A 26,713-nucleotide genomic window follows, 5' to 3' on the forward strand; every position below is an offset into this window, starting at 1 on the left:
GGTACTCTGTTGCCGGCACCTCCTAGCATCAGGAAGTTTCCAGGGTGTGATAGCCGCAGTGGGTGGTGTGTCACAGAGCTGTCTATCCCGTTTTTTCAACACCTTCCTGGATGCCAGGATGAACAGAATGGAACATTACATTACCTTCCCCAGTACACAGGCGGAGCTGCAGAGGACAAAGCTGCGCGTTTCCCCCACGTCATTGGCTGCGTCGATGGGACCCATATACCAATCTGCCCACCTGCAGCAACTGAATACATTTATAGAAACCGCAAATCCACCCACTCCATCAATGTGCAGGTGATATGTGATGCCAAGTACATCATAACTGACATCATGGCCAAATTCCCCGGGAGTACCCACGACTCGTACATATTCCGGAACAGTGGTATCCATACACGTCTGGCTGCTGGTGAATTTGGAGAAGGATACCTACTAGGTCGGTCAATGTAACACACCCTGATGTACACCTTGGCTCAAGCTATTGGCCACACAAATTATTGGCACTTTCTTCTGTACATAGGTGACAGCGCATATGCCCTCCGGCCTTATCTACTCACACCATATCTCAACCCAACCACCCCAAGGGAGAGGAGATACAATGTGGCACATAAGAGCACACGCAATGTGGTGGAGCGCACATTTGGACTGCTTAAAAGCAGATTCCGTTGCCTCCACAAAAGTGGAGGGGCATGTCTGTACAGCCCCATCAAATGTTGCAAGAATATTGCTACATGTGCAATGCTACACAATCTGGCCACAAAAAAAGGAACAGCAGTGGAACTAACTGACTCTGAGGACGAGGACGAGGACAACCCTCAGCCAGAGCTCTGCGCAGCTGGTGTTACAGTTGAACATGATGGGAGACAGAGACGGGCAGAGATAACGTCAAACTATTTCTGAGTGAGTAACGAGACAGAGCCAGTAACAGTTTTATGTTATGGTGTTTAATAAGCACACCACCAGTATTGTAAGCAGTGTCCATTTGGACATGGGTTACATCAATCATCTAATGTTTGGCAATAGGCATTGGTCCCCACTTCCTGCGTCCACGCGCAGCATGTGCACGTTCCCTGGCAACACTGTCTATAGTGTCAGACTGTTCCTGCGCAGCGCCATTGCATTTGCTGAGCCTCCTACCCTTGGTGGGAGAGGGCGTAATGCTACCACGGCTGGTAGCCTCCTCACTGTCCCCCCATTCCATTATGGCCGCATTCGCATTCTGCAGGAGCTCTAAAGCAGAGGTCATAGAAACCATGCCCCTGGCCACATCCCTGCTGCAATGCGCCATCTCCTCCTGCATGGCGATGGACCTGCAACACATCAGTGAGGTTGCAGTGGCCAGCCGGTTCACGGCCTTGGTATAGGCCTGGAGCCTCTGCCTCTCCCTGCGCCTGCCAAGACGGTCCTGCTCCAGCTGGCTGCAGAGGTTGTCCACAGAGGTTGCTACTCTCTGCATTCCCTCACACATGTTGTCTCCCATTGCACTGATGCCCTTTTCCATCCTGTGCATGTGCTTGTTGATGTGTGCCACCTCCCTGTGCAGTGATCTCATCCTTCTCCATTGCAGGCGCTGGACCTTCAGCATGTTGCCTTCCAGTCCAGCAAACACACTTTCACCCAGTCCGGATGCTTCATGACTGTCCGGCCTTGCCCTGCGGCGTCTGGATGAACTGTGGGGGCCCTCAGATGGAGTAACAGCCCTCTCCATGTTGCCTCCCTCATGGATTGGAGTCTGTTGGCCCCCTGTGCTCTCCGACGACTCCTCCATCTGCTGGAGGGTGGCCACTGCATGCCTCCTGCGTGACTGTGGTGGTGGTGGTGTTGGTGATCGTCGCAGGGGGGACTGGGTATGAGGGGATGGTGGCGTTCCCTGGCGCTGTGGTGATGCGTGTGATGGAGGATTTGGTGGTTGCGCAGAGCTTGTGGTCCCTGCAGGCATGCTCTCTTCCTCATGTTGCCTCCCTTCTGGCCTGGCTGTCTTTGCTCTTCTCCCCTCTGCAGCTCTGCGAGATGTCTCGCCTGTAATGACACAAATGTAGATATACTCACTGCTCTGTCTGCATTTGAATTACATTAAACATCATGCCTACAGATCACAGTGTTTGTCCTGACATTGCTAATTGCTTTAACATGCTATTGTGTTTGCTAGCCTGACTGTCCTATACATCAGTTCCCTCTAACTACATCTGCCAAAATGCATAGCAGGTAATGGGTAAGACATGGAGTGGAGTAGGAGCCCCAATGCCACTATGGGGATTGGGATTGGGGAGGGGGTAGCACAGCATGCTGGGCATGCGTCTTACCTTGTTTCCTTGCTGCTCTGGCAGAGCTTTCTGCGTCTCCCACGCCACTCACACTCTACGGCTGGAGGGTGGACTCCACCATCAGTTCCAGTGGTGTTGGTGCTGGTGCTTTGTTCTTTCCTCCACCTGTTTTGCCAGCCTGCCTCTGCCTCTCTGCAATCCTTGCTTTCACTGTCTTCCAGTGGTCATACCACCTCTTCCTGATGTCCTCAATGGTACGCTGGGTCACACCTATGGCATTTATTTTGTCCTGAATGCCAATCCAGATCTGCCTCTTTTGAGACTCGGGCACATGGAGGGACTGCATACCAAACAGCCTGTGATAGTCCTGACTGACGTCCTGGCTCAGTACTTCCAGCTCCTTGTCACTGAACTTCAGCTTTCTTTTCCTCCCACTTCCCTCCTTCTCCATGTCCTGGCTTGCTATTTCAATGCTGTTTTCTTTTTTGTTATTGTTTGTAGCTAAGAGGCTCTGTTGCTGCTGGCTCCTCAGCTCACCTGCCTGCCTCACAGTGAGCTCCAGGTCCTGTGCAGCGGCCTCGGTGTGGCCACTTCCTGTATGGGACGTGATTGGGTGACACAGGATCGGCTGATTCATCGTATTACGAATTTTTGAATTACCGAATCGGCATTTACCTATTCGGTAATGAATTCTGTAATTCCGAATCGGTATTGGTTTTTCTGTATTTTTTTTCTTACCAAATCGGTATTTTTTACCGATTTTTAACGAATTGGTAATGTTTACCGATTTTTTATCTACATCGCATTTACCAATTCCTTAATACCGAATCGGTAAAATTCGGTATTATGGAATCGGTATTCATGTTTTACCTACATATGGCCCCTACTCCTAAAAATAACCCCTGCTCACCCTCTAGGTAGTGTGGCGCGAGCAGACAAGGCTAAACTTCAGGGCGTTTAGTAGCTAAGCATTTATGACCATACACAGTAACTCAGGAATGCACCATAAATGGACACCAGTCTTGGATTTATAAAAATAAGTATACTTTATGTAAATATATATCTCTATGCAGACTTAATACAAGACCATAATAATAAAGTTTCAAATGTGCACAATACTGTTGCTGGGAAAAGAGTCTATGCTTAGTTCTTAGTTCTACGCGGCTCGTACCTCATGGTGTGACTCTCCTGGTGGTGGAAAATGGACAAAAACGAGTCTAACAGTGAAGCGGACTCTCCGGTCTGAGGCGGGCACCCTTTGGTGCGAGCTATGCACAGTACCTGCTTGGAGAATTCCCTACGGACAATGCGCGGGTAAGCGGCGTACTCGGGACGTTGATCGGCAGCACTTCTGATGCCGGTCCGGCTCGTGGCAGAAGTCGTGATGTCCGGCTGGAGCGGGACCTCAGGGGGGTGCGGCTAAGTCCGGAGCATAGGGCGGTGTCCGAGCTGTACCTTTGTTTCCTGAAGCAGCGGTCGGCACTTCGGCAGTAAGTACGAGACGTACTTGGCGGATCCTAATGCGGCGCCGCTTCTGGAGCGGAAGAATGCGGTTCGGTACGCTTACGGCGTACGGGCCGTACCTTGCAGGACACAAGCTGGCTGGTCCGTGGTGGCTGGAGACGGTGGCAATGCGTCTCACTCAGGAGGGGAGAGAGAGCACTGTGCAGTGCGGCCCAGTCAGGATACGGTGCGGACTCCGGCTCAGAAATAAGTGGGGCCACGCGGTGTCGGGCGGCACAGCACAGGCTTTTAGGGCGGCAGGGTTTTGAGGCGCATTCAGCGACGGCTCCAGCGGGCAAGGACACAGGCAGTCCAGCAACTCTCAGCAAAGGTGGGAGAAGAGCCCAATGGTCCTTGGGCTCAGTTCAGGGGGCATGCTCACTTCCAAGCCCTTGGAGATCTTTTGATTGAAGCACAAGTCTTTTGTTGAAAAAAATAGCAAGTCTTTGGGAAGTTCTTCCTCTCCTTTGGCAGCAAGGCAACCACTGCAGGCCAGTCCCCCAGGATAGGGACAGTCTTCCTCCTTCAGCTTTCCCGGTTCCTTCTCCTCAGGCAGAGGTTTCTTCTTGGTTCAAAGCAGGATCTGATTTCTTAGGAGCAGGGCTCCTAGTTTTATACAAAAAGTCCTTTGTTCTTGCAGGCCAGGGGGGGCTTTGCCTAATCCAGTCCAGTCCCTGAGCACTTTGTTTTTCAGACTCTGGCTTATCCTTTCAGTGAGCAGGGCAGGGACATCAGACGCGCCGCAAGAGGTGGAGCCAGCATTGTGGTGACAAGTACAGTCCAGGAGTACTCTGTTGACAGTCTTCCCCTCTCTCTTCACAAGGTGCAGGGCAGAGACATCAGCCGCTCCCCAGGGGGCGGAGCCAGCATTGAGGTGGCAGAGCACAGCCCCATTCAGAGTCAAGGGGCACTCCCCCTACCCCATCCTGGTGTAATCTCTCTATTCGCCACCTGTCAGCCCCAGCCTGTCTCCTGGAATTCCCCAGCGCTGTCACACACAGAAACCAGACAGCAGATACACATCAGAGCAGAGGCGGGCTGAAATGGTTAGGCAAGCAAATACTAACTTTCCAAAAGTAGTATTTCCAAACACAGAATATTAAAATAAACTTTACTAAAAGATGTATTTTATTATTCTGAGTTCAGGTATACTAAACTTGACTTTCTACCATGTTCCCTGAGCCTGCGGGGATTATATGATGTAATAATTCCAGCAGCCCATTCTGGCCTATGAGAAGAGGTAGCCTTACAATAGGGAAAAACTAAAATGGCTGTAATTCACTATTAGGACAGGCCACACACATCAGGGCTTGTCCTACCTTATACTTACAATGCATCCTGCCCTTTGCCCTACTATAGGGGTGACTAATATGAAGTTAAGGGAAGGTTTAGGGACTGTCAAGGAGGTGCCCTTGTCCAGTCAGCATGACAGTACCAGACTGCACGCAGGTTCTGCAATGGCAGACCTTAGACATATTTTACCAGGCCACTTCTGTGGGTGGCACAACCAGTGCTGCAAGCCCACCAGCAGCATTTGTATTTACAAGCCCTGGCACTCCTGGTGCACTGTACTAGAGACTGACAGTAAATCAAATAAGCCAATCATGGAAACTGATCATATATACACTTTTCATAGGGAGCACTTGCACTATGGCACTGATTGGCAGTGGCACAGTGCCCTCAGCAGCTAACATCAGCAAAACACATGAGGCACATCAGCAAAAAGTAGAAGGGAGACTCACACCAAGGTGCCAGGTCTAACACTTATTATAAGTGCATTATATACAATGGCACTTGTAATAAGGCAGATTGGGTATCTGTCATGCTTGTAATGCAGTAACCTGTCTGTCAAACTCTAAATAAGGCATATTATATTCCTTTTTAGGTGGTATCATTGAGACTGCATCAGACCCTTTGTGTCACTATACTATGTTGAGGGTTGCGCTGGCTTTCTAAGTGAACAGTCACTTCACATCACATGGGGGGGGACAGTAATCACATCACATGCCCTCATTCACTGTCTCCTACCAACTGCCTTATATGTCTTCATCTGGTGTTAACCTTTGTTCATGTTGTCCAATTTATGATCCTGTGGGTTCGCCTATAGTAATGTGATTACAGGGTCCAGCTTTAATCGCACTGCCACACTTAAGCATAAGCATAGGTCCTACCAAATTGAGTAAACGATCTAGGACTCTAGGATCCCTCTCACAAGAGGGGACCCTGGGAGGTTTCTAAAATCAAAATTACCTCAGGACTACATGATGGAATACTCCTCCTGAGACTTGATGGAACAGCTCCTTCTCATTTACAGCGCTCCCCTCCTTCTGACTGACCTCCAGTTGTATAACATGCACACCTTTCAGTTGAATCACCCCATCATTCCTTGATGATTGAGGAGATTTTAACCTATGGGACAACGGGTCCCTGGGGAGCCACCTGAGGGATCTGAAGGACAACTGCGGAAACTGGGGTCTGGATCAGTTGGTACAGAAACCAACCCATTCAGGGGGACACATCCTAGATATGGTTTTCGCCAACAAGACTGAGACTAGGATGGTTGATATCCTACCTCAGCACTGGACCGATCACTCCCTTATCCACTTCGAGATCTCCATATCTACTGAGGGGAACAGAAATGAACGACCGGTAACCTATAGGAAGGGACGGAACTGGTCTAAATTACCGAAGGATAAAACAAAGCCTATTTTTATGAACAATGTTTCCTATGATCCAAAGGAATCGGTAGACCTGAACTATCAAAAATACTGTAATTACATCATAAAGACCCTGGATAGAATTGCCCCCCTGAAAACTATAAAAAATAAGATGAAACCATCTGCCCCCTGGTTTAATGAGGAGCTGAAATCCCTACGCAATGCACGCCGACAGGCAGAAAAGAAATGGCGAAGACATTATTCAGAGATGGACAAAAAACAGCTGAAAGTGGAACAGGCTAAATACAAAGGAGCCATCGCCAAAGCTAAGGCACTCTTCTATGCCACTACTATTCTTCAGTCCCCTAACAGTACTAAAACCCTTTTTAACATAATAAGGGATCTCTCACATCCCACCTGCACGAGTAATAAGGTGGTTGCTACACAAGAACTTTGTGATGAGATTGCGATCTACTTTCAGGAAAAGATCGCTAAAATTGTGGGGGGGCTGAAGGAGGAAAGGGATAGCTGCAAAGATGCAGAGGTACAGATAGAAGAAGAGGAACCCTTACCAATATTGTCATCACTGGAAAATTTCACCCCTCTTACAGAAGAGCTCTTTCTTAGACTGGCCCAGAATGTATCATCTGGGTCCCCTCTAGACCCCCTTCCGCACAGGATCTGGAAAGAATATGGGCCAGAGTTGTTCCCCTGGATGCATCAGATCTGTTGCCAATCTCTCGAAGAAGGCATAGTGCCGGAAGCATGGAAACAGGCAGTTGTTACCCCCCTGCTTAAGAAGCCTTCGCTGGACCCTACTATCCCGGCGCATTTTAGGCCCATCTCCCTCCTGCCCTATCCGATAAAAATTTTGGAGAAGGTGGTCAGTAGATCCTTGTCAGGTTATCTGGAAGATAACTGTCTTTTGGACAAGGACCAATTTGGCTTCCGCCCAGGCCACAGAACAGAAACTGCATTGGCAACCATGTTGGACACCCTCCGAATGCGAGCCGACAATGGCAACTCCTCAGTCTTGGTGCTGTTGGACATGTCGGCCGCATTCGATACGGTCAGCCATGCAGTTCTGCTAAGCCGGCTGGACAAAATGGGCGTGAAGGGCAAAGCCCTGAGGTGGATACAATCCTACTTGACAGGTAGACAACAGGTGGTAACCCTAGCACCCTTTTCATCGCCCAAGTCCCTGGTCAGTCATGGAGTACCTCAGGGCTCCTCGATCAGCCCTATTCTTCTTAATCTTTATCTGCAGCCCCTGATCCCCATGATCAAATCCTTCGGCATAGATCTGATAAACTACGCCGATGACACACAATTGGTGTTCTCCTTAGAAGGAAGACAGGCGGTGACCATGGAGACCTTCCAGAACTGCATGAACAAGGTGTCCAGATGGTTGACAATAAACTCCCTTCAATTTAATGAGGGGAAGACAGAGGTTGTCTACTGTTCGTCAGCCAAGCTGAGTCAACAACCCTCCCATGAGATTAGGCTCGCGCCGGGAGCAGAACCTTGCATCCCAGTTAAGACCGTGCACAATCTAGGGGTACTGTTTGATGCGGATCTCCAAATGACCTCTCAGACCAATAAAACCATCAGTGTCTGTTATGGATTGTTGAAGGCACTCAGACAGATTTTGCCCCTCCTGCCTGACGAATCTAGACCACTAGTAGTTAGGAGTGTGATTCTGGCCAGACTGGACTATTGTAACTCTTTATATCTAGGGGCCCCCCTATATATCCTACAGGGGCTCCAGAGGGTCCAGTCTATAGCGGCCAAGCTGGCACTCAAAAGACCTCGCAGTTCTTCCACTACGTCGGCGCTAAGAGATCTACACTGGTTGCCAATCGGGAGTAGAGTTGCCTTCAAGTCCCTATGTATCGTGTACAGAGCCTTGCACAACACAGGACCTATCCCTCTACAGGAAAGGCTCTCCTGGTATAGTCCTTCCAGGTCCCTGCGCTCTGCTAGCCAGAGTCTGGCAGCTACTACCAGGATCAGGAGAACGAGGATGGGAGGCAGAGCGTTCTGTACCTCTGCCTCTAGGCTGTGGAACGAGCTTCCCCAAAACATCAGACAGATCGACACCTCACTGGGTTTCAGAAGGAGCCTGAAAACCTGGCTGTTCGCCAAAGTATAATCCCCCTGACTCTATTTAATAGCTCTGGCGGCCGGTCTATATGTCATGACAGCTAGTGTATTGTTTACCATCTGATTACCATCTGATTACTTCCTGTTTGGGCGCCAGGATACCCGTAGGGTGACAGTTGCGCGTTACAAATAACTAAATACAATACAATACAATACATATTCTCTGCATCTCAGACACTAGAATGTTCCCTGTTTGAAAGCACACACAGCATTAACAGACAAACTCTAGTCAAAATGAAAATACTGAGCACAGTAATCAGTAGTCTGATTTCAAGACATAATAAGACTCAAGTAAAATGTGAGCACAGTCCAGCTGAAGCTCAATACCACTTCTTCTTAATGGGTCTGAAATACATAAAGCCAACTGTGCAAATTCCATGTGCTGCATCTATTGCTCACCATAACTGATGTTAGCTTAGTGAGCTCTTAAATATGAAAAGCCCACTTTACTATGGGATTCTCTGGGTGCAACCCTGTATGTAGCAAAATCACAGCGCTCGCATCTATAAAATGTAGTCCCCCTAGTCTTCAATATGAAAACGTTTTTTCGGAATGGCAAAATGGGGTTAGCGATCTATATCGATTTGCGAATTGTGAGGGGCATGAAATAGACATTCCTTCCAAACTGTGAGCTGATATGGTATGAATCAATGGTTTGCAACCCCAGTGCCAGTCTCAAACTATTGATCAATGACAAATTTCATATTTGGGATGGTAACTGATTCGCAAAGTAGAAGGGGTCCTTGTTCTCTGTTTTGGAATGTAATCTTAGTCTGTTGTCTATCGCAACACACCGTCCTTGTGAATGCAGCCAGTCGCAGGGGGTGGTAAATGGTGAATTGCCTAAATATTATTAGCTATACAGATCATTCTATGACCGATTGCGATTTCTTATTTTGTACACCGGTCGACAAGTACATAGGTTATTGCAAAATCTTATTCGATTTGCAAAACCTTAGTGCACAAAATAAGACTGCTTTTTGCAAATCGAACATTAATATATCTGGCACTAAGCAGTTTCTCATCCTGTTTTTCCATTCTATAAATAATTCTATCCTTATTGAACTGATAACAAAACTTTTTCCAGGAGCTAGGACTATTATAAAAAATTTAGAAATTCAAACCGACAATTTGCAAGTAAACCTTCTTTGCTTTTCAAAGTGTATTTCTATTTAAAGCCAGTGTAACTACTATCCATACTTCGTGTAGTTGTCTATATCAACTGCACTAATATGCCCCCAAGGAAGCACCAAACATGTTCTGGGACTCACTTTTTCCCTTGCTTTCTTGAGTATGTTTAAGCTCAGTGTATAACGGTCTCCTTAGGAGCCGCAAAGTGCCCTATTTGCTGATGTTTGTAATGACTTGAACTTTCAAGTAAGGTTCTCAAATGACTTCATGTTGTTTTGCTTTGCTACAGGAGGCTCCTCAAATGATTGTGGACGACAAGCTTGTGAATGTGACAAGACAGCAGCGTTTTGCTTCAAGACAAACAGGAAGACCTATAATTGGAAATACACCTTTAAGCCAAATTTTACTTGCAGGGGGAGCAGGCCTGTGTGCTGAATTCCCATTTTCATTGTTAATCAACATTGTTCTGTAAAAGGATAATCAACAGTAATCCGAGGACCTAAATATAAAGAATTCAAGCATAAAGCTCTGCCAGACTTGTTATTCTGTAAATCTTTGTTAGAGGTATGCATGATTCCTCATGTAGGAGGTAGGCCGCAAGGCAGTAGAATGTGGATTATAAGCCTTGAGAAGTACGTCAAATGTTGCCTTTACCACACCTCTTGTAACCAGGTTTTCTATCAGCCGGCACCTCTCCTAGAGGATCCCCGACTTCCTCAAACAAGCCTCCATACCCGAATGAGCATTCCACTCTCACAGGCAATGGCCTTTGTAACACGGGCTGAGTCACATGTGCTGTTTCCCCACAAGCGAAACCACACTTGCCTTAACCATGCATATGCCTTAATATGCCTGGTTAAGGCAGTACGCGATCTGGATGCTGGGAATGGCGGAGGCATGAAGAGGAATGATCGGGAGAGAACAAAGGGGCATATTAGCAAGAACCTCACTAAAATTATCGCAGTTTTAGCAGCAGGAAACTGCAGCTAAAACGGCGATAATGGGCTGGCTAATATACGCTGTAAAAGTCCAATAGAAGCCCAGGTTAGATGTGCAGGACATCTAACCTGGCTACTATTGGAATTCTATAACGCATATTAGCAAGCCCATTATCTTCGTTTTAGCGGCAGTTTCCTGCCGCTAAAACAGCAATAATTTTAACGAGGTTCTTGCTAATATGCCCCACAGTATGGTAAGTGGGGATGGGGCCAAGTTTTGGGGGTGGGCGTAGTTTTAAGGGTTGGGGTAGCTTTTAGGGCTCACAGGTGTTGGAGTAGTTTTGAGGGCCCAGGGGGGTCGGGTAGTTTTGTAGGTTCTAGGGGGTCGAGTACTATTTAGGTCTCGGGGGTCAGGGTAGTGTTTAGGGCTCAGGGGGGTTGGGTTAGTGTTAATGGCTCTGGGGGAGTCGGGGTAGTGTTTAGTTCTAGGGGGTTGGGAAGTTTTTAGGGAACAGGAGGGGTCAGGTTGGTGTTTAGTGCTCAGGGGGGGTCAGGGTCGTTTTTAGGGCTCAGGGCAGGGGTATGGTTTTTACCACACATCCCTTTACCAGTCACATCTTCACACACAAAATTATATGGTAAAGGCATGCATGGTTGGGACAGCGTTGTAGAGGCACAAGTGTTTTAGCCATGCATGCCTCTGTCATACAACACACTCTGACACCAACCCATTCCTTAGAGACTCCTAACAGCATCTTAATATTTTATTCCAATCCTGGCCATGTAAACAGTCTGGTACATTGCCATAGACAATTATACACCACAAAAGAATAAGGCAGAATTTCACGTGGGAAAATCAAGTATAACACAGGAAATCGGCAATGCAGCGAGGACAAGGTAATTGGTTTTCGTTTTTAGGTCTCGCTGGCCCAGCGAATGTGCTGCACGGAGAGACTTTAGTAGATGAGTTTTCAAAGTGCTGCTGGCTGGCCTCTAGCTTGCGTTCATGCGAGCGTGGATGTGCGCAGCCGCCATCTGCCCTTCTTTCATGGCTCTTTAAGCCTTACAGCAGAGGTATTCAAACTTTTCCAGGTTGAGCCCCCCCAGCTGAATTCCCCCAGATGTTGGGCCCCCCCACCACCCGACCGAAACCTCGGGAATCCGGCACATCACATGATCGACTGCAACGCGCACACCACGGGCCATATCCGGCAAACAATGCTCAACACAACAAGAGTGCCTAGGAAACTGCAGGCCTGTGAGTGGGTGTGGCGAAACGACAGAGGCGTACCACACAGCTCAAAACACAATCCTCCAAGGCAAAGGAAGTCATCACAACCCTCCCCATCCATCATGTACACCTTGTCATCCACCAACTCCCCCACCATTCATTCCTTCCCTCCATCTGTGCCCCATCCACATTCAAACCCCTTCAACCACTTGCAAACCCATCCACCATCCATCCCTCCATCCATCATCTCACCCATCCGTCACTCCATCCACCCCCTCACCCATCCATCCATCATCCATCCATCCCTTCACCCAATCCATCCCCTCACCAATCCATCCACTCTTCCACCCATCCATCCACCCACTCATCCATCCAGCCACTCACCCCTTCACCCAAGCTACCCTCCCACTCATCCACCCACTCCTCCATTCATGCATCCATCCACTCCTTCATTCATCCATCCACTCTTCCACCCATCCATCCACTCCTCCACCCATCCATCCACTCACTCATCCATCCAACCACCCACCCTCTCACCCATCCAGCCATCCCCCCACCCACTCATCCATCCACCAAGTCACTCATCCGTCCACCCACTCAACCCCCCACTCATCCATCCACCCACCCATCCATCCCTCCCGCTCTCCACCCCCCCCCACTCATGCATGCACTCTCTGACCCATCCATCTCCATGCTCCTCTCCTCACCCATCTATGCACACACCTGCCCATCCACTCTGCCAATCATTCATCCATGTCCTCACTCATCCATCCATCCATCCTCCCCCTCTCTCCATTCCCCCCTCACCCAGCCACCCATCCCTCCATCCACCCTTCACCCATCCACCCACTCATCCATCCACTCATCCACTCATGAATCCATCCATTGACCTCTCCCCCACCCCTTCACTCCTCCATCCATCCCCCTCTCCATCCACCCTCCTCAATCATCCATCCATCCCCACATCCACCCCTTCACTCATCCATCCATCCATTCATTCACCCCTTCACCCATCAATACATCAATCCATCCATCCATCACCTCTCTCATCCATCCACCCACCGACTCGTCCACCATCCACCCCCCATCGATCCATCCACCATTTCACTGATCCATCCATCCCTCCACCCATCCATCTACCCTTCCAACCATACACACATCCATCCACTCCCATCCAACCCTCCACTCATGCATCCATCCTCTCTCCCACCATCCATCCACCCCTTCACCCATCCATCCATCCCCTCACTCATCCATCCACCCCCCCACCCATACATCCACCATGTCACCCACTCATCCACCATTCCACCCATCACTCCACCCATACATCCACCACTCCACCCATACATCTATTCACCCACATGGCAACATAACAGACGTCTGGTGGCCGGCTCCACCCGACATCCCTCGCTCTCCCTCTAGCTGCCTCTGTCTCCCTCGCTCTCCTTATGTCTCCTCGCTATGCCTCCCTCGCTCTCCCTCTGTCTCCCTCGCTCTCTCTCACTATGCCTCCCTCACTCTGCCTCCCTCGCTCTCCCTCTCCCTCTGTCTGCCTGTCTCCTTCCCTCGCTCTCCCTCTGTCTGCCTGTCTCCCTCCCTCGCTCTCCCTCTGTCTGCATGTCTCCCTCCCTCACTCTCCCTGTCTGCCTCTGTCTCCCTCGCTCTCCCTCTGTCTGCCTCTGTCTCCCTCGCTCACTCTCCCTCTGTCTGCCTGTCTCCCTCCCTCGCTCTCCCTCTGTCTGCCTGTCTCCCTCCCTCGCTCTCCCTCTGTCTGCATGTCTCCCTCCCTCACTCTCCCTAGCTCTCCCTGTCTGCCTCAGTCTCCCTCGCTCTCCCTCGCGCTGCCTCCCTCGCTCTCGCTCTGTCAGCCTCTGTCTCCCTCCCTCGCTCCCCCTCTGTCTGCCTGTCTCCCTCCCTCGCTCTCCCTCTGTCTATCTGTCTCTGTCTCCTTCCTCCCTCCCTCTCCCTCTTCATCTCACCATGCCTGTGTGTGCCCGGGCTGACACAGCTTCTGGGCACACACACACTCAGCCAGCCAGCCGCACTCGAGCACTTCACACCTCTTTATGAGACCATTCGCATGCTAATGAGCTTTGTTCAGCTCTTAGGCCCCTGCAGCCCCACTCTGACGGAAATCGCCCGGCCCTCACAGAGAGTCTCTGCATCGCGCTGCCACAGGGACAAAGGAACGGGCACAAAGGGAAGATCAGAGTGGAGCGCGCGCCCCCCCTGGGATGGTGCCGCGCCCCCCCAGGGGGGCGCGCCCCACAGTTTGAAGAACCCTGCCTTACAGCATGCTCCTCCACTCGCCCCTCGCTCTGCCTCTCTGTCCTGCTGACCCCTCCCCCTCCCCCACCACAGAGCGCGTCTCGCGGCCACCACTTTCATGTGCACCACTCGCGTTTTTTTTTTTATTTCCCACTTCAGGGCTTGTTATATGTAGAATGAGCGCTTCTGCTAAGTGATCTTGTTTTGTTGTTGTGTTAATGCTTTGCTGTGCCCGTTTGACTTCCAACGTGCTTTCTCTTTCCACAAACTCGATGTTTGTGTTCTTTTATTTTGAGATGCTTTTAGTATTACTGTTTTGTGACTTAAGGAACATTAATGAAATGTTACCGTGAAACTGGACATCGTTCACAGTGTTTATTTCTGATCGCAGCAGCTGCTTCATGCCCGTTGCACCATTCAGGGAGTCCTTTTGTGGGCGCTTTCAGGAGGACATGATGAGGAAGCTGAAAACTTTTGGCACATTCTCTTTAACCCTTTGTATGCTCATGACGAGCTGAGATAGTCATGGCATACAGTGCTCGGGTGCTCATGACGAGCTCAGCTCGTCATGAGCCCCACCAGCGGGGGGAGCGCCAGCGCTTCCCCCGCGGGTGCCCGATCTATTTCGTTTTTACGGGGGAGGAAGGGGAAGACCTTCCCCTGCCTCCCCCCGCCCCGCACTGCCCACGTCATCAATGACGTCATTCCCTTTCTCCACCGTCGCGTAGGGAAGCCATTTGCTTCCTGCGCGTCGTTGGAGAAAGAGGTGAGTTTTGGGGCTGGGGAGGGGGGGATTGAAACGAAAGAGGCATCGGGGAAAGGAAAGGGTTTTCCTTTCCCTCGATGTCTCTTTCTGCATTCCTGCTGCACGATCGTGCGATCGTGCAGCAGGAATGCGCACTAGACACCAGGGATTTTTTTTTTTTAAATTGGCAAAGTTTGTTGGTTTGGGGAGCGGCCCCTTGGGCAAGGGTCGCTCCCCTATTTGGGGGCACATAGTTTTGCTTTCTCTGGCCCCCGGGGGGGGAAGCCAGAAGTTGCCTTTTTTTTTTTTTAAACGGCATTTTGGGGCATTGTCTGTGCGTTCGGGAAGTGGCCCCTTGGGCAAGGGTCACTCTCATTATGGGGGCCATTTTGTGCAGCCCTTTAGTTTATTTTTGTTTTGGGGAGGGTCCCCTTGGACAAGGGACACTCTTGTATTTGTGGGGCAATGTCAATTTTATATTTTTTTTTCCTGGGGCAAAGAACAGTGGAGTGGCTCCTTGGGCAAGGGCCACTCTTTTTTGGGGGGCTATCTTGTGCGGTCCTTTTGTTTTTTTAGCTTCTGGGAGTGACCCCTTGGACAAGGGTCGATCCCCTTTTGGGGGCAGTAGTATACAAATGTGTCTATGCACTGGGGCAAAGAGCAGGGGAGTGGCCCCTTGGGCAAGGGTCACTCTCCTTTTGGTGGCCATTTTGAGTAGCCCTAATGTTTTGTTTTTGTTTTGGGGAGCAACCCCTTGGACAAGGGTTGCTCCTCTTTAGGGGGCAATTACTTTTGCTTTGTCTGCCCCCCGGGGGGGCATTATTTAAATATTTTTTTTCATAAAACCATGCATTGGGGCAAACTGGCCCCTTGGGCAAGGGTCACTTTCATTTTGGGGGCCATTTTGAGTAGCCTTAGGGGCATGTTGTAAGCTTAAATCTGCCCCCGGGGGGTGGGCAAACTTTTAGAAAAATAACCATAATGGTCAGTCTGATTTGCATATGGCCATGTCTGAACTGGGTTGGTGAAGTGAGTTAAACAATGATGATGCATTAATTCAAGATCAGTTGCCTGGGGGTGAGTGTTAGATATGCGCTCCGTCCGTCATCCCCTTTGGTATCACCTGGAAGGGCAGTTCTGCTTCTTTTTTTTTTAGGGCCACTAGGGCACCAGGGTTTATTGATCCGCCCCATGGTCATGGGTCGGTCCCCTTCCTTTATGGGAGGATGATTGTGGCCTTTTCTGCCCTCTTTGAGTGCAGAGTAGCAGTCCTATCTGTTCCCAATGGGGGCAGAAGCCAGTAGACACCAGAATTCTTTTAATTTTTCTCTTTTTAGGGGTGGCCTCAAGGGCAAGGGTTGCTCCCCTATTGATGGTATACTGTTAGGCCCACCTACCCCTTAACTTGGCATGTTGGACTAGTGTATATTTGTGTATGTGAATCTAATGTTTTTTTTTCTTCTTTTTAAATCTAGTCTCAAGCTTTTGATTCCTGTTTGCGGTTTCAACAGTGGTTGTTGTGCCATTTTGTGAATTTGCATTTTTGTAGTTAAGAAAATTATTTTTGTTGTATGTACTCCAAATGAGTAATATTGTAATGTTTGGATTATTTTTTGTAAGTGGTGTCTTAGTGGCATTTAGTTAGTGTTTTGTGCATGAACATTTTTGTGATGTGTTTTGCATGGTCTTATGTCTATTTTTTTTCTCTTTCTTTTTTAGTGGGATAGTGTTGATCCATACTGTGTCAGTGCAGACTACGTGGTGGTGAGTTTAGTTGCTTCTGGCAAGTGAGTGGTATTGTTTGGGACTGTGTAGTTATTTTTGATAAAGGTGAATTTTGTTCATTGTTATTTCACAGTGATTATAGTTGTTGATTTGTGTGTCAAGTTACCTTTGTTAGTAATCATTATGGCTAGCCGTAGAATGACTGCTCAGCAGGTGGTAGGTATGCTTCTTGAATCTTCCTCTGAACCGGATTATGACACTGACAGTGCGTTTGAGGGAGAGGAGGGAGGGGAAGATTCTGGCAGTGAGTTTTCTCTCCACATGGAATCATCGGATGATGAAGGTACTCTCAGTGCAGATGAAGGGCCTGTGTTAGAGGAGGACACTGCTGTGCCAATGGTGCAAGAGGCAGCTGGATTTCAGCCTGAGGCTGCTAGTCTTCCTACTGGAAGTGTTGGGCTCTGGTTTGATCTGAACATGGTGCAGCCAGTGTTGTCTGCCTTTAGAGTTGATGCAGGGTGTAAGCGTGGGCGGAAAATCCGTTCCGCTCGCGGATTTTGCGGATTTTCGGGAAATCCGCAATCCGCGAGATTTGCGGATTTCCCGCAAAATCCGCAAATTCGCACGCAGCGGATTTTTTTGGCGGCGCGCGGCGTTGGTGATACAATTTTTGCGGCGCGCGGCGTTTATCATCGTTTGCCGAGTTGTTTTTTTCGATAGTTTGCGAGTGCTGCGCCATTTTGGATCTTGCTGTGTGATCCCGCGGGAATTGGCGAGCGCGATTACGTCATCGCGGCTTGCCAGCGAGAGTTTGTCAACGCGAGTACGGCGAGATCACGTCTCGCGGTACTTCGCAAATTGCGAGATTTGAGATGCGGCGCGCGAAAATATAAATTTGCAATTCTGCACAAGAAATCCACCAGCAAGCAGCATAAACCTTCTAGAAATGATGATTTTTATGTGAATAACTCCTTAGTTTGACATTTGCCTGCACTTTTTTAGCGAGGAGTCCATTTTGGGGAGGGGGGCAGGGGGGTGGGAGGAAGGAAGTGCCCCATAGTCTTCAACTTCCTGTTCCTGTTCAGCAGGCTCCTCCCAGTGCTTTGTCCATCTCCTGGTCACTTTTCATTCGGATGTGGACCTGGAAGGATTACCTTTTGTGGATGCTGCTGGATCTTTGGATTTGAGGCCTTTTTGACTTTCTTTGGATCACTGTTGGATTAGAAATTTTACAAGTAAGTTTGTTTGGGGCATTACAGTTGCTGCAACTAAAATTTTGGGATTTTCGATTTTTGGGCTGTTTTGGGGCCTTTTCCCAGGGGTACTCAGTGGTGGGTGGACTGATTCTTTCTGTGGGTTGTCTTGAATTTAAACATCATGGAGGCCATAGATGAATTGGGATTGTGCTGATTTTTCTGTGTTTTTCGATTTTTTTTTTTTGTAAAATTTTGTGTTTTTCGATTTTTGACCTGTTGTTGGGGCCTTGACCAGGGGTAGTGAGTGGTGCATGGGGCCTAGTCTTTCTGTGGGCTGTCTTGAATTTAAACATCATGGATGGAATGGGATTGTGCTGATTTTGCAGTGTTTTTCGATTTTTGGGGGTGTTCATGGGGAGGGACATGCCATGTGGCTGGTGGCCATTTTGAGTGCAGCTACAGGCACTTGCCATGTGCTGGCAGGCAAGTGGCCATTTTGAATGCAGGCTTTGTTGTTAGGCCTCCAACCATTTTCCCTACTTTTCAACCTTTATTTATGCCAGGGGTAGTGAGTCTTGCATGGGCCTAGTATTTCTGTGGGTTGTCTTGAATTTAAACATCATGGAGGCCATAGATGAATTGGGATTGTGCTGATTTTTCTGTGTTTTTCGATTTTTTTTTTTTGTAAAATTTTGTGTTTTTCGATTTTTGACCTGTTGTTGGGGCCTTGACCAGGGGTAGTGAGTGGTGCATGGGGCCTAGTCTTTCTGTGGGCTGTCTTGAATTTAAACATCATGGATGGAATGGGATTGTGCTGATTTTGCAGTGTTTTTCGATTTTTGGGGGTGTTCATGGGGAGGGACATGCCATGTGGCTGGTGGCCATTTTGAGTGCAGCTACAGGCACTTGCCATGTGCTGGCAGGCAAGTGGCCATTTTGAATGCAGGCTTTGTTGTTAGGCCTCCAACCATTTTCCCTACTTTTCAACCTTTATTTATGCCAGGGGTAGTGAGTCTTGCATGGGCCTAGTATTTCTGTGGGTTGTCTTGAATTTAAACATCATGGAGGCCATAGATGAATTGGGATTGTGCTGATTTTTCTGTGTTTTTCGATTTTTTTTTTTTGTAAAATTTTGTGTTTTTCGATTTTTGACCTGTTGTTGGGGCCTTGACCAGGGGTAGTGAGTGGTGCATGGGGCCTAGTCTTTCTGTGGGCTGTCTTGAATTTAAACATCATGGATGGAATGGGATTGTGCTGATTTTGCAGTGTTTTTCGATTTTTGGGGGTGTTCATGGGGAGGGACATGCCATGTGGCTGGTGGCCATTTTGAGTGCAGCTACAGGCACTTGCCATGTGCTGGCAGGCAAGTGGCCATTTTGAATGCAGGCTTTGTTGTTAGGCCTCCAACCATTTTCCCTACTTTTCAACCTTTATTTATGCCAGGGGTAGTGAGTCTTGCATGGGCCTAGTATTTCTGTGGGTTGTCTTGAATTTAAACATCATGGAGGCCATAGATGAATTGGGATTGTGCTGATTTTTCTGTGTTTTTCGATTTTTTTTTTTTGTAAAATTTTGTGTTTTTCGATTTTTGACCTGTTGTTGGGGCCTTGACCAGGGGTAGTGAGTGGTGCATGGGGCCTAGTCTTTCTGTGGGCTGTCTTGAATTTAAACATCATGGATGGAATGGGATTGTGCTGATTTTGCAGTGTTTTTCGATTTTTGGGGGTGTTCATGGGGAGGGACATGCCATGTGGCTGGTGGCCATTTTGAGTGCAGCTACAGGCACTTGCCATGTGCTGGCAGGCAAGTGGCCATTTTGAATGCAGGCTTTGTTGTTAGGCCTCCAACCATTTTCCCTACTTTTCAACCTTTATTTATGCCAGGGGTAGTGAGTCTTGCATGGGCCTAGTATTTCTGTGGGTTGTCTTGAATTTAAACATCATGGAGGCCATAGATGAATTGGGATTGTGCTGATTTTTCTGTGTTTTTCGATTTTTTTTTTTGTAAAATTTTGTGTTTTTCGATTTTTGACCTGTTGTTGGGGCCTTGACCAGGGGTAGTGAGTGGTGCATGGGGCCTAGTCTTTCTGTGGGCTGTCTTGAATTTAAACATCATGGATGGAATGGGATTGTGCTGATTTTGCAGTGTTTTTCGATTTTTGGGGGTGTTCATGGGGAGGGACATGCCATGTGGCTGGTGGCCATTTTAAGTGCAGCTACAGGCACTTGCCATGTGCTGGCAGGCAAGTGGCCATTTTGAATGCAGGCTTTGTTGTTAGGCCTCCAACCATTTTCCCTACTTTTCAACCTTTATTTATGCCAGGGGTAGTGAGTCTTGCATGGGCCTAGTATTTCTGTGGGTTGTCTTGAATTTAAACATCATGGAGGCCATAGATGAATTGGGATTGTGCTGATTTTTCTGTGTTTTTCGATTTTTTTTTTTTGTAAAATTTTGTGTTTTTCGATTTTTGACCTGTTGTTGGGGCCTTGACCAGGGGTAGTGAGTGGTGCATGGGGCCTAGTCTTTCTGTGGGCTGTCTTGAATTTAAACATCATGGATGGAATGGGATTGTGCTGATTTTGCAGTGTTTTTCGATTTTTGGGGGTGTTCATGGGGAGGGACATGCCATGTGGCTGGTGGCCATTTTGAGTGCAGCTACAGGCACTGGCCATGTGCTGGCAGGCAAGTGGCCATTTTGAATGCAGGCTTTGTTGTTAGGCCTCCAACCATTTTGCCTACTTTTCAACCTTTATTTATGCCCAGGGGTAGTGAGTCTTGCATGGGCCTAGTCTTTCTGTGGGTTGTCTTGAATTTAAACATTATGGAGGGCATGGATGGATTGGGATTGTGCTGATTTTGCAGTGTTTTTCGATTTTTTTGTGCTCTATAACTGAACTGATGTTCCTCTGTCTTCCATTTTTTTTAGGTGCACAAGACTCAAGAGAACCACCAGTGCCAGGAAGAAGTCCTGCAGCGGTGTGTGTGTGCAGCATAACGTCACGCGACGTCACGTCTGGCCTCAGACAACTCTACAATTCGTGCAACTGCGGCCTGCTGTCTGACCTGCTCTGAAGAAGATGGCCCCAAAGAAACTTCTCCGTAGCTCCTCTAGCAAGAAAGTTGCTAGTAAGGAGCAGAAGAAGCAAGTTACCAAGGAGGCTGGTGTGCCACCCACCACTTTTTTTGGGAGCAAAAAAAAAAGTACGCCTGCAGCAGCAGGATCTGCTGGGGACCAACCTGAGAGCAGCACCCCTGCTCCATTGGGTTCAGTGCCTCCACCACCACGCCAACTTAAGTCAAAGCCCTTGAGTGCTTCAGAGGCAGTCAGTGTACTTCTCCAATCACCATCGACCAGTGATGTTGGCTCATCGCAAGAAAGTAGCAGCAATGTCCCTGAATCAACACAGGTTGTTGTAACTCATCTGACAAGTGTTGAACAACCACAGCCGCAACAACAACACCATGTGCAAGTACACGCCCAAGTACATGTGGAAGGAGAGGCAGCAAAAGGAGATGCGCAAGCAAAGGTGCATGGACGTTCACAAGTGCCCACAATAGTTGTTCCTCCCGAAGTAGGGGCACATTTGGAAATCGACAATGAAGCTGAGGTATCATTGGAAGCCACTCCTCCTGATGATCATTCATTGTCTTCCACATCCCTAGCAAGGAAAAGATCAAGGGGGGTGTCTACATCTTCTTCAAGCCCACCTCGTTCTGGTGCAAGTGATCTGTCTTGGGAACCACGACAACTGCGGTCTGACAGTGAGGCAGAGGCACACCATGATCTGCCACCGGTACCTAAGCGTAAAAGGAAGGTCGTCCAAAAACTCAAACCTATGGAGTGTGATGAGGCTCAACAAGAAGTGACAGATACTGCTGGTGATGAAGCCTCTCACGATGACGACGAGGCAGTCATCACAAAGGTCACTGCAGCCCCACCGGGCATGCAGCAAAGAGACATTTTGACCCTATCCCGAGAAGCTGCTGAGCGTGATGATGATGTCGGCGAGGAGGCAATGGAAATGGAATCATTAGATTTGGAGTTAAGTAGTACACCAAAACCTACCGCTTCCATATTTCTTCCTCGCAAGAAGGTACCCACCTCGTCCTCGACCTCAATTCGTGGTGGTGAAAGTGCAAAACGTACTGAAGTTCGGCAATCCACATCCTCCACTTCATCTGTCATTAGCAGCAGGACCACCACCACCAGTATCGCCGCCTCCTCCGGCCCCCGAAGACATTTCAAGTCTCCAGTTTGGGACTTCTTTAGTGTTTGCCCAAAAAAGGAAAACGTAGCCATTTGTAGCCTTTGTAAGCTTCGATATAGTCGTGGTAAGCTTGGTTCTAACTATGGTACCGGAGGCCAGAGAGGTCATCTTGAGAGAAGGCACCCTGTCGAATGGTTTCCGCACCTAGAGGCGGTCAAGAAAGCCGGAATTGCACGTAATGAAAACGTTGATTTGTCATCTGCTGATGACGAGGAGGTAGAAGAAGACGATTCAAACACTTCACTTACACCCAGTTCCCATGTCAGCAGCACACCCCATGGGAGCCACACTAAGAGTGTGGGAGAGAGTGAGACATCAATGCGGAAAAGTACATCAGCGAGCGTAACTGGGTCGAAGAGATCATCATCATCCCGTAAATCATTGGTCCAGGGCAACATTAAAAAGATGTTGTTTACAGAAGCGCAATATGAACGCAACCACCCAATGACCCGTCTGTATAACACTAAGCTGGCTAAAATGCTAGCTCTGGACCTTCTCCCTTTTTCTTTTGTAGAAGGGGTTGGTTTTCTAGAATTAGTGACAGTGCTCTGCCCTAAATGGAAGGTTCCTAGCCGGTTCTATTTTGCCCGAGTTGCGGTTCCAGCACTACATGAAGATGTTCTGAAGTTGATTGGGGCAGCTTTGGAGAAGAGTGCTGTTCACACTATACATCTGACAACAGACATGTGGACCAGTGGCGCAGGCGCTGATTACATGTGCATCACTGCACACTGGGTCTCTTTTTCAGGGGCTAAAGCAAAGCTAAACTCAGGTGTTGACACTAACATTGTTTTTAAAGGTGCTCGGAAACATGCAACACTAGCCATGTTTGGTTTGGAGAAACGTCACACAGCAGAAAACATTTTGGATGTCTTTAACACAAAGGTCCTTAACTGTCTGTCCCCACTAAAACGCAAGGTTGGTTATGTTTCCACAGACAATGGCTCCAATATAGTTAAGGCCATGAGGGACGGTTACTATTTCAGAGTGCCGTGTTTGGCGCACTGTATAAACCTGGTTGTCCAAAAATTCTTGGGTAATAAACGCAGTGCAGCGTACAGTGTATTGGACAACTGCCGAAAAATTTGCAAGCATTTCAGGCATTCTTTTAAGGCCCGCAAGCAGCTGAGGAGCATGCTATATCAAAGTCAAATGCCAGTGAAAGCACTCATCCAGGAGGTGGTAACACGTTGGAACTCAACCTTCTACATGCTTGAGCGTCTGTATGAGCAGTATACGCAACTCGATCAATTTTTCTTGAAAGAGGGTATAGAGGAGCTGAGGATGGGTGGGCCGCAATGGAACATAGTTGAAAGCCTAACACGCATGCTTCGTCCTTTTGAGGTCTTCACACGTGCAGTCAGCAAGGAGGACTCTAATTTGGGAAAAGCTATCCCATTGTTGTACATGCTGGAGGACCAACTGAAGGAGGTGTGTTCTGTGTTTCGAAAAGATGACAAAAAGAAAGACTCTTTGCTTCTGGCTGAGACATTATTAGAGCTCCTACAAGGTGATGAACGTCTTCAAAAGATCCACTCAGAACAGCATTACATTTGTGCTACTATTCTGGATCCACGCTACAAAAAGGCGCTGGCAGGCAGAGCATTCTTTCCTTTTGCTGATGAAGATGTTACAAAGTACAAACGTTGGCTAGCCTTGTCAGCCAAGAAGTTTGAAACAGAACGGCTGGAAATTGAAGGAAATGGCAGTACATCAGCAGGCCATCCCCAGTCAAAACAATCCACTTCTGCACCTGTGGCTGTGGCACAAGTGACCTCTCAGCCGTTAAAGACACCGGCAACCGCATCATCTGCACGAAAGGCAGCAGAAACATTGGAGGCTGAAGAGGATTGGCTAGCTCTGCGTGGGTTTGGTTCTCAAAAGGCCAGAGGCACAGCAAGAGCTACGCAAAGTGGAGGAACCTTGGAGGAGGACCTTGAGTCGATGGTGAAGGACTATCTGAATGACTCCACAGAGGTCTATGTTAATTCTGACCCATTGGCGTATTGGCATGGGAAAAAAGAATTGTGGCCACAGCTCACCAACCTGGCTTTAAACTACTTGTCTTGCCCACTCGCAAGTGTGTCTTCTGAACGGGTTTTCAGTGCGGCTGGTGGGATTGTAACTCCCAAACGGAGCCGCCTCTCGCCCAAAAATGTGGAGAGGTTAACAATGATCAAGATGAATCAGCACCTCATACCACCAGATATAAGAGTACGAGAGAGCGTGCCGGATGAAGAGGAGGTGGCCAGCACCATAGATGAGGGAATTTCTACTCTGTCAGGTGGCACTGACCTCACCCGGGCTGAATTCGCAGAGTATGATGACGAAGCCTTATTCTTATTCCTGGACCGTGCTTCCGACTCCGAGCCCTGAAAATGAGACAACGAATCAATAACTTTCTTTTTCATCCTTATTCACTTTTATTCCTGTGTGTCTGTCTTTCTTTGTTGTGCACAGTTAATATAATTCAAACTTTAATCAGATAATCACAAAGACAAGCCCATCAGCAGAACTGTCTTCACTTGTTTGCTAATTTATTTGAAGGTGCCGCAGTCTGCATTCCTCAGGTTCACAAGTTCAGAAGAACATGCTCCTCTATCCTCCTCCTCCAGACTCCTATTTCCATCAAAGCAGAGGGCTGGTTTACGCCCAATGAAGAAAGACTCAGCACTTGTGGGGGTGTTGTTCTACCTCTTTGCAGGTGAGTTGACGGGTCTGGGGGCCATTGCTGGGAAGCACTAAAAGTGGTTTGTGCCAAATCCGAGGCGGAAATTTTTTTGTGTTTTTGATGACTTGCTTGCCTTTGAGGTGCTCTTAGGGGGGGTTCCGTCTGTTTGTGGGTGAGTTTCATGGTCTGAGAGCACTGCTGGGACACTCTAATCTTGATTGCATTTGCTTTTCAGGAAATCCGTCGTGCCAACCCCGACTTATGGCCCAGCTACGCAGCGCGTTTGGACCGAAGGCCCAGAAATATTGCAAGTATGAGAGTTTGCTTTTGGCCTGTTTGGGGGTGTTATACTTCTTGGCGGGTGGGTTGCCGGGTCTTGGGGCATTCCTGGGAAGGTCTAATACCGGGTAGAAGTGGTTGGGACTAAATCCAGGCCGATTTTTTTTTTGGGCTATTTCTGACATTTTGCTCTATGTAGCGTTTTCGGGGGCCTGTTTGGGGGGCTTCCTGGTGTTTGCGGGTGAGTTTCGTGGTCTGGGAGCACTGCTGGGACACTCTAATCTTGATTGCATTTGCTTTTCAGGAAATCCGTCGTGCCAACCCCGACTTATGGCCCAGCTACGCAGCGCGTTTGGACCGAAGGCCCAGAAATATTGCAAGTATGAGAGTTTGCTTTTGGCCTGTTTGGGGGTGTTATACTTCTTGGCGGGTGGGTTGCCGGGTCTTGGGGCATTCCTGGGAAGGTCTAATACCGGGTAGAAGTGGTTGGGACTAAATCCAGGCCGATTTTTTTTTGGGCTATTTCAGACATTTTGCTCTATGTAGCGTTTTCGGGGGCCTGTTTGGGGGGCTTCCTGGTGTTTCTGGGTGAGTTTCGTGGTCTGGGAGCACTGCTGGGACACTCTAATCTTGATTGCATTTGCTTTTCAGGAAATCCGTCGTGCCAACCCCGACTTATGGCCCAGCTACGCAGCGCGTTTGGACCGAAGGCCCAGAAATATTGCAAGTATGAGATTTTGCTTTTGGCCTGTTTGGGGGTGTTATGCTTCTTGGCGGGTGGGTTGCCGGGTCTTGGGGCATTCCTGGGAAGGTCTAATACCGGGTAGAAGTGGTTGGGACAAAATCCAGGCCGATTTTTTTTGGGCTATTTCAGACATTTTGCTCTATGTAGCGTTTTCGGGGGCCTGTTTGGGGGGCTTCCTGGTGTTTGCGGGTGAGTTTCGTGGTCTGGGAGCACTGCTGGGACACTCTAATCTTGATTGCATTTGCTTTTCAGGAAATCCGTCGTGCCAACCCCGACTTATGGCCCAGCTACGCAGCGCGTTTGGACCGAAGGCCCAGAAATATTGCAAGTATGAGATTTTGCTTTTGGCCTGTTTGGGGGTGTTATGCTTCTTGGCGGGTGGGTTGCCGGGTCTTGGGGCATTCCTGGGAAGGTCTAATACCGGGTAGAAGTGGTTGGGACAAAATCCAGGCCGATTTTTTTTGGGCTATTTCAGACATTTTGCTCTATGTAGCGTTTTCGGGGGCCTGTTTGGGGGGCTTCCTGGTGTTTCTGGGTGAGTTTCGTGGTCTGGGAGCACTGCTGGGACACTCTAATCTTGATTGCATTTGCTTTTCAGGAAATCCGTCGTGCCAACCCCGACTTATGGCCCAGCTACGCAGCGCGTTTGGACCGAAGGCCCAGAAATATTGCAAGTATGAGATTTTGCTTTTGGCCTGTTTGGGGGTGTTATGCTTCTTGGCGGGTGGGTTGCCGGGTCTTGGGGCATTCCTGGGAAGGTCTAATACCGGGTAGAAGTGGTTGGGACAAAATCCAGGCCGATTTTTTTTGGGCTATTTCAGACATTTTGCTCTATGTAGCGTTTTCGGGGGCCTGTTTGGGGGGCTTCCTGGTGTTTGCGGGTGAGTTTCGTGGTCTGGGAGCACTGCTGGGACACTCTAATCTTG

General features: G+C 48.7%; 1 protein-coding gene across 1 annotated transcript in view; it reads left to right on the forward strand.

Annotated features, from left to right (window-relative positions):
• Positions 1-10,243, forward strand: part of LOC147711498 (phospholipase A2, membrane associated-like) — a 242,854-nt gene extending 232,611 nt beyond the window's left edge. The window contains exon 4 of the mRNA XM_086920194.1: positions 10,011-10,243. Coding sequence (XP_086776320.1) covers positions 10,011-10,156 — 146 coding nt within the window. The 3' untranslated portion in view covers positions 10,157-10,243. The remainder of the gene's footprint in view (positions 1-10,010) is intronic.
• Positions 10,244-26,713: the final 16,470 nt, after the last annotated feature.

The sequence above is a fragment of the Lissotriton vulgaris genome, chromosome 5, assembly GCF_964263255.1.
Source record: "Lissotriton vulgaris chromosome 5, aLisVul1.2, whole genome shotgun sequence".
NCBI lineage: Eukaryota > Metazoa > Chordata > Amphibia > Caudata > Salamandridae > Lissotriton > Lissotriton vulgaris.